Genomic DNA, 11,171 nt, shown 5'->3' on the forward strand with positions numbered 1-11,171 from the left:
CTTTCCCGCGTGGGCTGGGCCGGGGGCTTCCCCGCGAGGCTCAGTTTCGACCTCGTTTACTCAGCTGGGCGGTGTCATCCATCTTTAACTGCTGACTCCCTACCTGTCACACATCCAGGACGGACCTTTGTTAGCTTCAGACCCACAGGTCCTAACTGCTTGCTTGGCGTTTCCGCCTGGATGTTTCTTCAAAGTCATGCAAAATAGTTCCTCATCCTCCTCCGCCCCAAACCTGCTCTTCCACGTAGAGGTGTGCTGGTGAACATTGCTGCCCCGCTGACCAAGCGTGGGAATCAGTCTTGATGACACTTCACTTCTCAAGTCGGACGGGTTCATAGTTCTGAATATCCATCCTTTAAAAAAAGAAAAAAGGGCACTGCTGTTGTCCCGGTTTCATTGCCAAAGCAATTGCAGTAGCCTGGGTACCAGCAGGTCACCTGGCCCCCTCGTTGCAGGCAGAAGGATCTTTCCAGCGTACGAATTTGAACGTATAAAAGTCTTGCCTAAACCGTGGGTCACAAACTTTAGTATACGCGAAAGCCCCTTGGGGTGCTTTTTAAGTTTTAATATAAAATTTTCATCCAATCCAGTCGTTCTGATCTCAGTAGGATGGGATGGAACCCAGAAATCTGCATTTTTAACAAACATCCCATCTGATTCCTGCAGGAGACCATAGCTTGAGAAACGGCGATCTACAGAATCACGTCGAAATTATATATATATAATTATTGGTTTCAGAAAGGAAGGGAGAGGGAGAGAGAAATAGAAACATCAATCATGAGAATCATTGATTGGCTGCCCCCTGCATGCCCCCTATTGGGGATCGAGCCCATAACCCGGGCATGTGCCCTTGACCAGCATCGAACCTGGAACCCTTCAGTCTGAAGGCTGACGCTCTATCCACTGAGCCAAACCGGTCAGGGCACGTCCAAATGTTTTATCATTGCACCCAAGGAATGCCAGGCTAACTCAACTACCTGCAGACTCTCAATGTACCATTGTTGCTCAGGCCTACCTGCCATATGGCACGCATCATTACCAATCCACCACACCTGCCTGGTGAGTCCTGCGCATTCAGCTCTGGATTCCCACTGTCCCTTGTCTTCTGTTATCGCACTTATCTGTTGTACTGTAATTACTGGTGCTCTTGTCTGGTTCCTTAGTAGACTTTGAGTTCCTAGAGATCTGAGACCATTCCTTTTTCAAGATTATGTCCCCAGATCATATCCCTGGGATGTAAAGGCTGAATTTCACTGGAATGTATTCGGAATTCAGTAAGTGTTGAACAAAAAGAATGTTTATTGCAGGCCCCTGGGTGACATAATAGACAAGGTGGACCTGGTTGCTTCCCTCGCAGAGATCCTAATCTAGTTAGATAACCAGGACACTGTATAAAAAAAAAAACAACCCAAAAAAACCCTTCATTATAGGTTGGGAATTAACGTGTTTTTGCTTCTTCCTGTGTGTGTTGGTTTCAGGCACATGACTCAGGGCGTGGACATGTCTGGTGTTTTCATGGAAATGGTGAAGGCCAGTGCCACCGTAGATATTGTTCAGAAGAAGTTGGTTTATCTCTACATGTGCACATACGCTCCCCTGAAGCCAGATCTGGCTCTCCTGGCCATCAACACACTGTGCAAAGACTGTTCGGACCCCAACCCGATGGTGCGAGGGCTGGCACTGCGGAGCATGTGCAGCCTCAGGTGAGCACCCTCTTGCTCGTTTCTCAGTGGCTGATGAATTTAGGAGGTCAAGGGGTAGGTTTTTATTTCATTTTTAAATTTAATTTAACTTTTTCCATCACCAGTTATCCCCTCTATGCCTTCTTCTATCCCTTATCTGCTCCCCCGCCCCCTGTAATCACCACGCTGTTGTTCATGTCCATGAAGGGGTAGGGCTATTTTGTTTGTTTGTTTGTTTTTATTGATTCCAGAGAGGAAGGGGGAGGGAGAGAGAGATAGAAACATCAATTATGAGAGAATCATTGATCGGCTGCCTCCTACATGCCCCCTAATGGGGATCGAGCCTGCAATGTGGGCATGTGCCCTTCACTGGAATCGAACCCAGGACCCTTCAGTCTGCAGGCTGACGGTCTATCCACTGAGCCAAACCAGCTAGGGCAAGGGGTAGGTTTTCAATGATGACAATTTATTTGAGCTTTTTTATCCTGAGAAAAACACTGTTGTCACAGTGTTCAGCCATCACTTTAGCTTGGAAAACTATATCACACTAGAGGCCCGGTGCATGAAAATCGTGCACTAGAGGGGGGGGGTCCCTCAGCCCAGCCTGCACCTTTGGGAAGCGGGCCTAAGTCATCAGTTGGACATCCTTAGCACTTCTGCAGAGGCGAGAGAGGCTCCTGCCACCGCCACTGCACTCGCCAGCTGTGAACCCGGCTTCTGGCTGACCACCAGGGGGCAACTCCTGCATTGAGTGTCTCTCCACTGGTGGTCAGTGCATGTCATAGCAACGGTCGTTCTGTCGTTTGGTCAATTTGTATATTAGCCTTTTATTGTATACGATAGGATTGGTTCATTAGAGGGAGTTTTTCATTCTCACTCTAGATGAAATAGTTCTTGGGTTGGGTTAAAGGTTTCTAAACAATTGTGTGTAGCATTATTCCAAATATAAAGTCAAACAGGCTTTTTTTAGTTTGACAACAGCTTTCTCCAATTCATGATCTGATAGATGGACATTGAAACACCCACTAAACCGTCCATTAAGTTGCTAGGGGCTGAATTGTATCAAAACTAGGATTTCAGGATCTGGCTGATTCCAGGATGTGTTGCTTAGGATGCCTGGTGTACAGGAGTATATCCAACAGCCTATTCTCAACGGTCTGCGGGATAAGGCTTCATACGTCAGGAGGGTGGCAGTCCTTGGCTGTGCCAAGATGCATAATCTTCATGGAGACTCTGAAGTGGGTAAGTTTCAGTGTGATCCATCCTAATCAATATGTATTTGTGCCTGAATTACATATATGACTTTGGGAAAGATTATGTAGCTTTGGTAGAAAGTAATAATGTGGCCCTGACTCTATGCATGTCCCTTTAAGCAGGATGCAGGGCTTGATATTTTCTGAGATTAGAGGAATCCTTTCTTTGAGGTTCAGGTGCAATCCTTTGTCTTAGGTATGTAGCAGATGGCAGTTTTTTGGCCCTGACTTGGTATTGCCTTTGTGATTTTTATTGATTTTTTACAGAGAGGAAGGGAGAGAGATAGTTAGAAACATCGATGAGAGAGAAACATTGACCAGCTGCCTCCTGCACGCCCCCTACTGGGGATGTGCCTGCAACCCAGGTACATGCCCTTGACCGGAATGGAACCCGGGACCCCTCAGTCCACAGGCCGAGGCTCTATCCACTGAGCCAAACCGGTTTCGGCGAAGCTTTTCTTCTTTATCTGAGGTCTCTGTTCTCTTTTCTAGATGGTGCCCTGGTAAATGAATTATACAGTTTGCTGCGTGACCAGGATCCAATTGTGGTGGTGAACTGCTTGAGGTCTCTAGAGGAAATTCTGAAACAGGAAGGCGGTGTTGTCATCAATAAGCCCATCGCCCACCATCTCTTAAATCGGTGTGGATGCCTCACCTCGGTGCTCTTTTAATTATGATGAGATCTGCTCCTAGTGGGATCTTATCGATGTGTTGGGTTAAGGAATAGTAAAGAAAGTTAATTTTTAAAAAAAGAAAGCTTATCATAGCTATTAACTTCCCCATATTTCATTGAGAGAATTTCTTTCATTTGCCTTAGTTCCTTTTAGTGATATAGAGAGATGGCAGAAACATCCTGTGGGTTCTGTCCTCCTTTTAGTCATGTCCCTCAGACTAAGCCATTTATGCTGTCTTAAAAGGTAGAGGATCTGGATCGAGGGTAAAGTGATCATGATCGTATCTTTGGCCTTAGATGAGTGTGCATTTGTACTGTAAACTCGTATTAGAATTTAAAGACTATTTTGTGTAAACTTTAAGTAGTACATAAAAAGAATAATTTGATTACGGCACAGCCTATTTTTAAGGATTCTCCCTTTGTTATGATGAACAGATGACTGGTGACATGCAGTAGTATGCAAATAGTCCTAATTTTGTTGCTAAAATAGCACTTTTGTTTTCTTTTTTGGATAGAATGTCCAAACTGGACCAATGGGGCCAGGCTGAAGTATTGAACTTCCTGCTACGCTACCAGCCCCGCAGTGAGGAGGAGCTGTTTGACATTCTCAATCTGTTGGACAGCTTTCTCAAGAGCAGTAGCCCAAGCGTGGTGATGGGAGCCGCCAAACTCTTTCTGATCTTAGCAAAAAAGTTCCCCCACGTGCAAACGGATGTGCTCATGCAAGTAAAGGGACCTTTACTGGCTGCCTGCTCTTCGGAGAGCCGCGAGCTCTGTTTTGCTGCCCTCTGTCACGTGCGCCAGATCTTGCATAGTTTGCCGGGTCACTTTAGCAGCCACTACAAAAAGTTCTTTTGCTCCTACTCGGAGCCCCACTATATCAAGCTGCAGAAGGTGGAGGTGCTGTGTGAGCTGGTGAACGACGAGAACGTGCAGCAGGTGCTCGAGGAGCTGCGCGGGTACTGCACTGACGTGTCTGCTGACTTTGCACAGGCTGCCATCTTGGCCATAGGTAGGTGTTTGCCCACGTTACCCAGCTAGAAAGCGGTGGAACCATAGAGAGCAAAAGGGAAGGAATCTCACCTCAGAGACAGAGTACCATGCACCAGAGAATCGGGTCATTGACGACAAATGAGGGGAGGAAGGGTTTTATTGGCTCTATCTTCCAGGATAGAGTATACAGGTAACTCAAACTATAATACTTAAAATTGATGTTGCTTTTTGTTGTCTGCTATCCAAAATGCTTTCCTATTCATCATCTTACCACTGTCTTGTGAGGCAGTCAGGAAAAGGGGACAGTGTTATTAGCTTCATTTTAAAAAGGAAGAAACTCGGGCACAAACAGGTTAACTTCCCAAAAGGTCATAGGGTTCCTGGACCTGGAACCCAGCTTTCCTGACTCCACGTCCTGTGTCAGTTCACCAGTTGTTTATTGAGCTTCTACTATGGGCTATGTATAGTGCCGAGTATGGACCAACACAGAGTAAATCCTAAAATTTACCAACTTTTCATACTACTTGTCTGTCTGGAATTTTCAAAGAGGAACTCACAAAATGAAAGCGACTGGGGAACTAAGTATTGGAGGGCTTCAAGTGGAGGAGGGGAAGGAACCCTCCTACATAGAATGAAGTGTGGCTGTTTTTAGGGGCAGAGACAGGGAACTAGGAGAGTGGAAATCCTGCAGTTAGGACACTGCTGCCACATGTTCCCAGCAGGAACATTCCTGTGCACGTATATTTCAGCAAGAGCTGCTGCCTCCTATCTGGTTGCCAGATAAATACCTTTGTTTCCAAAGTTTTCAACCTTGGTCAGTGGACAATTCTTTTTCTGTGAACTTTCAGTTTTCTACTGGCCTGTGAAAAACAAACAAACAACGGATTCATTTTTACCAACTTTCCCTTTATAACAAACTTAGATTCGTATTTCATCGTTTCTAGGTATCTCTGGTTGTCTTTGGCTGGTGGGAAATTATGTTAGAACGAGACGCTAGTATTTGACTTAACAATTTCCTCTGCTTTTCCCTCCTTTGCAGGTGGTATTGCCAGGACCTACACAGATCAGTGTGTGCAGATTCTAACAGAGTTGCTGGAGCTTCGACAAGAGCACATTACCACAGGTAATGGCTACCTTTCTAGGACTTTTTGTCACTTGCCTGGCTTAGAGTAGTTGCTCAAAAAATATTGTTGAATGACAGATGTTTAGCCTTTTATTTTGCATCATCGCTTTTGCCATCAGACAAACGTAGTATCTATAGATGTAACACAGTAGTCTTCAGGTGGCCATGAGTCTGCAAGCTGTACTGTGGACAATGAATGGTGTTTAGGAGGACTTCACTTGTTATGTCCCCACCTTTACTTCTCTTTTTGCCATGGCAGCATAATGTAAGCGGTGGCTTCTAGGGCTGGACCTCAGCTGAGGCAAGCAAAGTGCCTAGGATGCAAAAATTTTGAGAGTCACTCATCCTCAGGTTCATGCGTGGGCTAACCCTGCGTGTCTTCCTAAATTATACACCTTGCTTGGCTCACCATAGTCCCAGCCCTGGGGGCTCCATTTGTACTGTCTGCAGAGTATCACTCAACAACATTACCCCACATTTGCATTTTACCAAGTGCTTTCACATCCATTAGCTCATTTATCCCCAAAGCACTCTCATAAGAGCAACATTCACTTAAGAAACTGCCTATGCCCAGTTTGGTTGAGCATCATTCCATGCACCAAGAGGTCGCTGGTTGATTCCAGTCAGGGCACATACCTGGGTTTTGGGCTTGATCCCCAGTAAGGAGCATGTAGGAGGCAGGCGATTGATGATTCTCTCTCATAGATGTTTCTTTCTGTCTCTCCCTCCTCCTTCCTCTCTCTCAAATAAATAAAATATTTAAAAAAATTATTGCCCACATCAGACATCTCTCAGATAATCATTGACCAACCCTTCAACATCCATTAAAGAAATTCACTTAGAATCTAGTCTGAACATAGGACTTTTCTTAAAGTCCCTTCCTGCATGGAGGCTCTAATCCTGTGCTTTTGTTCCCTGAGCTGTGTTGTAGTGGTGGTGCAGACTTTCCGAGACCTGGTGTGGCTGTGTCCTCAGTGTACGGAAGCTGTGTGCCAGGCCCTACCCGGCTGTGAGGAGAACATTCAGGACAGCGAGGTAGACTGTAATTCTCCTTTACTTCTCGGCAGAGGGCGATGGGTGGGACCCTGACCTCTGAAATGGAATCTGTTCCTTCTGCCCAGTGTCTGATATTCTTAGAATTGATGGCCGCCTCAGATTCTGTTTTAGGTGCAGATGGGATGTAAATGATAAAAACATTACGTTTTACCTATGGTTTTGTTTTGTTTTTTTAAATATATTTTATTGATTTTTTTTTTTTACAGAGAGGAAGGGAGAGAGATAGAGAGTTAGAAACTTCGATGAGAGAGAAACATCGATCAGCTGCCTCCTGCACATCTCCCACTGGGGATGTGCCCGCAACCCAGGTACATGGCCTTGACCGGAATCGAACCCGGGACCCTTCAGTCCGCAGGCCGACGCTCTATCCACTGAGCCAAACCGGTTTCGGCTACCTATGGTTTTTATTACAGATACTTTATATCACTGTTCTCTTGAACAGTTTTGAGTCAAATTTAGACCATGGAGTTTTCAGTTGGAATGAATGTCAGAATCATTTGTGGAATTTTTACAAATATTCGGGCTTCACCCACTTCTACTGACTTAAATGTGCCAGGAGTGAGGACCCAGCCACATATCTTTTTACGAAGCCTCACATATGACTCTGATGTGTGCTACAGGTTAATCCCCATGATTACCTCAGAACCACGAAGTAATTTAGAGAAAATTTTCAGTAACTTTCACTGAAACATTAAACCCCTAATTGGGGCAGAGGCCCCAAAGCTGAGGAAGCCTTGTTGGTTCATCACCATAGGCCATAAGAGTCTTGAGTCTCCTTTTGTGCAGTAGAATTTAATTCCTATTAGTTATAGAAAGTGTAGGAGGAGGATTGATACAGTGCAAGTTGAAATAAATAAAAGATTTTACACCACCCTGGCTGAGTAGCTCAGTTGGTTAGATTGTTGTCCTGATACCTCAGGGTTGTGGGTTTGATCGCGATTCAGGGCTCATACAAGAAGCAACCAGTGAATATATAAATTGGTGTTTCTCTCCCTCTCTGTCTCTCTCTCCCTCTCCCTCTCCCTCTCACTCTCCCTCTCTAAACTCAATAATTAAATAAAAATGAAAGATGACACCTTTTCTGCTGACACTAGTGGGAAAACAAAACCTGTAACTGTGTACTGTCTCCAGTGTTTTAGACAACCAGAGGTTGAGCACCTGTTCTTACTCCTTTGTTCCCCAGGGGAAGCAGGCGCTCATTTGGCTACTCGGTGTCCATGGGGAAAGAATTCCCAATGCTCCTTACGTGTTGGAAGACTTCGTAGAGAACGTGAAGTCAGAGACATTTCCAGCTGTTAAGATGGAGCTCCTCACGGCGCTGCTGCGCCTTTTCCTCTCACGGCCCGCTGAGTGCCAGGACATGCTGGGCCGCTTGCTGCACTACTGCATAGGTAGGTTCTCCAGATGGAATGAGGACTTGCCATGATCCATAGTAAATTCCTACAGTTTTCCTGGTTTGTGAATCATGTCTGGGACCCAAGAAGAAAATGTTAATCTTTTCTAGAGTTTCTGTCCTTTATTTTTTCCCCCTGTTTTGGTTGGCACAGAGATAGGAGGAGAGTGTGTTTTTTGTGTTGTTTTGTTTTAAGAGTAAAGTTAAACTTTACAGTAATTTTTTTCTATATACAAAGAATTATAGTACATGTTTATGGGGACTCCTAGCCCAGGGCTCCCCTCTTTTCCACTGAAAGTTTCACTTACAGCTGACAATCTATGGGAGTGAGGAGGAGGAAAAAAAAAAAGGTGATGGACCTCAGTTGTCCCCCACACCCCTTTTCTTAAAAGTATAAAAATAGATCTCTAATGTGAGCTTGTTTCTTTGCCAAGACTTTGAAATCTGCTCTTGCATGAGTTCCTGTGTGCTGCACTCACCCATCTTCTACACACTCTCACCTACATGCACACACAGGCAGCACCCACCGCAGACCTGGAGACCACCTGTTCTCTGCCCCTCCTCTGGAAACCTAAAGCACCACAACCATTCATTTCTGCTCCTACTCCCTGGGCTCTCCCCCTGTCCACCCAGCTTTGCTCAACTTCCAGAGTGTTACACCTGAAGCCCCTCAATAGCCTGATGTTTGGAAAGTCATGGGAAAGCAGCTCTAGAGAAGGAACCACTTAAGAATTTAATGTGTGCTGTGTTTTGCTTATGTTGATAGGAAACATTTCTTTCCAGGCTGTGGATTTCTAATTAAACTTTCTACTTCTTTAAGAAATAATACCCTTAATCCTCATAAGCAATAGAGGTTCCCACAAGAGTGAAAGAGGTAGAGAGGGGCAGAAGGTAACTGAGGGAGACCCCATACCTGGAGCTCTCTACCAACCCATTCCAGGCAATGTGGACAGAGGCTATAGACAAGGTGACACCAGCCCTGAAAAACTCTATGGCCACCCTCACCTGGACATGGCATGGGAGTGTTTTTGTTGTTAATGAACTCATCTGTTGTTTTGCCTCAGAGGAAGAAAAGGATATGGCAGTACGGGACCGTGGTCTCTTCTATTATCGCCTCCTCTTAGCTGGCATTGATGAAGTTAAGCGGATCCTATGTAGCCCTAAATCTGACCCTTCTCTTGGACTTTTGGAGGATCAGGCAGAAAGACCTGTGAATAGCTGGGCCTTGGACTTCAACACGCTGGTGCCAGTATATGGCAAAGCCCGCTGGGCAACCATCTCTAAATGCCAGGGGGCAGAGCGTCGTGGCCTAGAGCTTCCCAACACTGCATCCTTGGCCGCATCAGGTAAAATAGTCCTTGCTTTATATCTTGTCACAAAACATTGTTATCTTTAGCAATGACTAGTAGAAAGTAGAATACCCTAAATCTCAGACTGTTGCCTGAACTTGTGAGCAAGAAAGAAGTTCATCATGGGCTCTGTTAGGCATCTATCCAAAGATAAAAGTCACATTGTATACTTTTGGAAATCTGGGTGTAAAAAAAAAATGTAGTTTCTATAGATTTAAGAACATCTCTTAACACAAGTTCTATGATTCTTTTAGGACCCCTGATTCCTGAAGAGGACAAGGAGAGGGTGCAAGAACTCTCTGATTCTGGAGCCCTCATGCTAGTCCCCAATCTCCAGCTTACTGCTGAGTATTTTGAGAAAACTTGGCTTAGCCTCCAAGTTGCTCATCAGCAGGTGGTCCCTTGGCAGGGAGCAGTCCACCCAGACACCCTCCAGATGGCCCTGCAAGTGGTGAACATCCAGACCATCGCAGTGAGCAGGGCTGGGGCTCAGCCATGGAAAGCCTACCTCAGTGCTCAGGACGATACCGGTTGTCTGTTCTTAACAGAGCTGCTGTTGGAGCCTGAGAACTTAGAGATGCAGATCTCCGTGAAACAAAGTGAGGCGAGGACGGAGACACTGAGCAGTTTCATTTCTGTGTTAGAAACTGTGATTGGAACAATTGGAGACATAAAACCGTAAGAGTTCTGCTACCTGTCCTGAGTGAGAGGAAGAGCTCTCAGAGTTCCTTGATTTTTCTTATTGCAGATGCTTGTAAATCCAGAGAATATCAAATGCGAAGGGGATTGGGAAATCTAGGAATCAGGATTTTTATGTTTTTGTCCAAAGACCATCAAATTATTCCTCTCAGACTTGCTGTTGAATGACCCCATTTTTCCAGGTGCTGTTGTAAAGGGTAGTGGTGGTGAGGGGATAGGAATGGGAGTCAGGATAGGGTGTGGATTCTTTTCTACCCAGTTTAAGGGTGTTTTACTAATTAAAGGGGCCTGATGTGTGTGGAAACTGGAGTCATCATTGGTGGGCATCATTTTCTCTTCTGGATTATTGCAGGAAATTTCTGACTATTCTCATATTTCTAATCGTGCTTCTTAGGCCAGAGTTCAAAGTCTTCTGTGTCATGTCTCACCACTCCCCAAGCACCCTCTATGTTGGCAAAGTGAGCCACTTGCAGTTCCCTGAATACACCAGGCTCTCTCACCTCTGCTTTGACACCTGCTTTTATTTTTTGCCTAGAACATTTTCTCACCTCAGATCTTTATTTAAGTGACACCTAGTCTATCAGTGTTCAGACCCTGAAAGATAGACTGGGTGAAAGTTCTGTGAGCGTCACAGAAAACTTCCCCATGGCCCTCACTGCCTTCAGGAAGGGTCTCCTTCACACTGTAAAAGCAGTGAGTACATTTGCTATTGTTATTGCTATAGCAGTACTATTGTTGCTGCTGTCTTGTCATTCTGCCTCACCTTTTTTTTTTTTTAAGTGATATAAATGTATTTTGGAAGCTGCCTGTGCATTCTCCAGTGAAGAGCCAGAGCACTCAGGGCCTCCCATGCCCACCCACATCCTCCAGTCTCCACAGACCCATCCCACTCCCTCTGTCTCTTTCTAGGCTGTCTCACAAGTGTCAAGAGGGGTCTCCAAGGAGATAAG

General features: G+C 45.3%; 1 protein-coding gene across 4 annotated transcripts; it reads left to right on the forward strand.

Moving 5' to 3' along the window:
• The first annotated feature begins 8 nt into the window (after positions 1–8).
• On the forward strand, positions 9–10,525 carry AP4B1 (adaptor-related protein complex 4, beta 1 subunit). Of its 4 annotated transcripts, none has more exons than XM_014534565.1 (10): positions 9–321; positions 1,479–1,703; positions 2,794–2,924; positions 3,428–3,575; positions 4,124–4,620; positions 5,641–5,724; positions 6,656–6,759; positions 7,964–8,171; positions 9,238–9,519; positions 9,777–10,525. In XM_014534565.1, exons 2-10 carry the CDS (start codon positions 1,483–1,485, stop codon positions 10,202–10,204), a joined length of 2,103 nt encoding a protein of 700 aa, XP_014390051.1. In that variant the 5' UTR covers positions 9–321; positions 1,479–1,482; the 3' UTR covers positions 10,205–10,525. The 4 variants fall into 4 exon arrangements, with proteins under 4 accessions (XP_014390051.1, XP_014390053.1, XP_014390050.1 ...); XM_014534567.1 differs by lacking the exon at positions 9–321 and adding an exon at positions 332–510; XM_014534564.1 differs by lacking the exon at positions 9–321 and adding an exon at positions 861–1,059.
• Positions 10,526–11,171: the final 646 nt, after the last annotated feature.

Source organism: Myotis brandtii, unplaced genomic scaffold (assembly GCF_000412655.1).
Source record: "Myotis brandtii unplaced genomic scaffold, ASM41265v1 scaffold131, whole genome shotgun sequence".
NCBI classification, from domain to species: Eukaryota; Metazoa; Chordata; class Mammalia; order Chiroptera; family Vespertilionidae; genus Myotis; species Myotis brandtii.

What these genes read in the sequence shown, in the direction of transcription:
- AP4B1 (XM_014534565.1), top strand. Translation starts at nt 1,483, where the DNA reads ATGACTCAGGGCGTGGACATGTCTGGTGTTTTCATGGAAATGGTGAAG. An exon ending in AGAACATTCAGGACAGCGAG is followed by an intron (nt 6,760 to 7,963) that starts GTAGACTGTAAT and finishes TTTGTTCCCCAG; the next exon opens with GGGAAGCAGGCGCTCATTTG. An exon ending in CTTGCTGCACTACTGCATAG is followed by an intron (nt 8,172 to 9,237) that starts GTAGGTTCTCCA and finishes GTTTTGCCTCAG; the next exon opens with AGGAAGAAAAGGATATGGCA.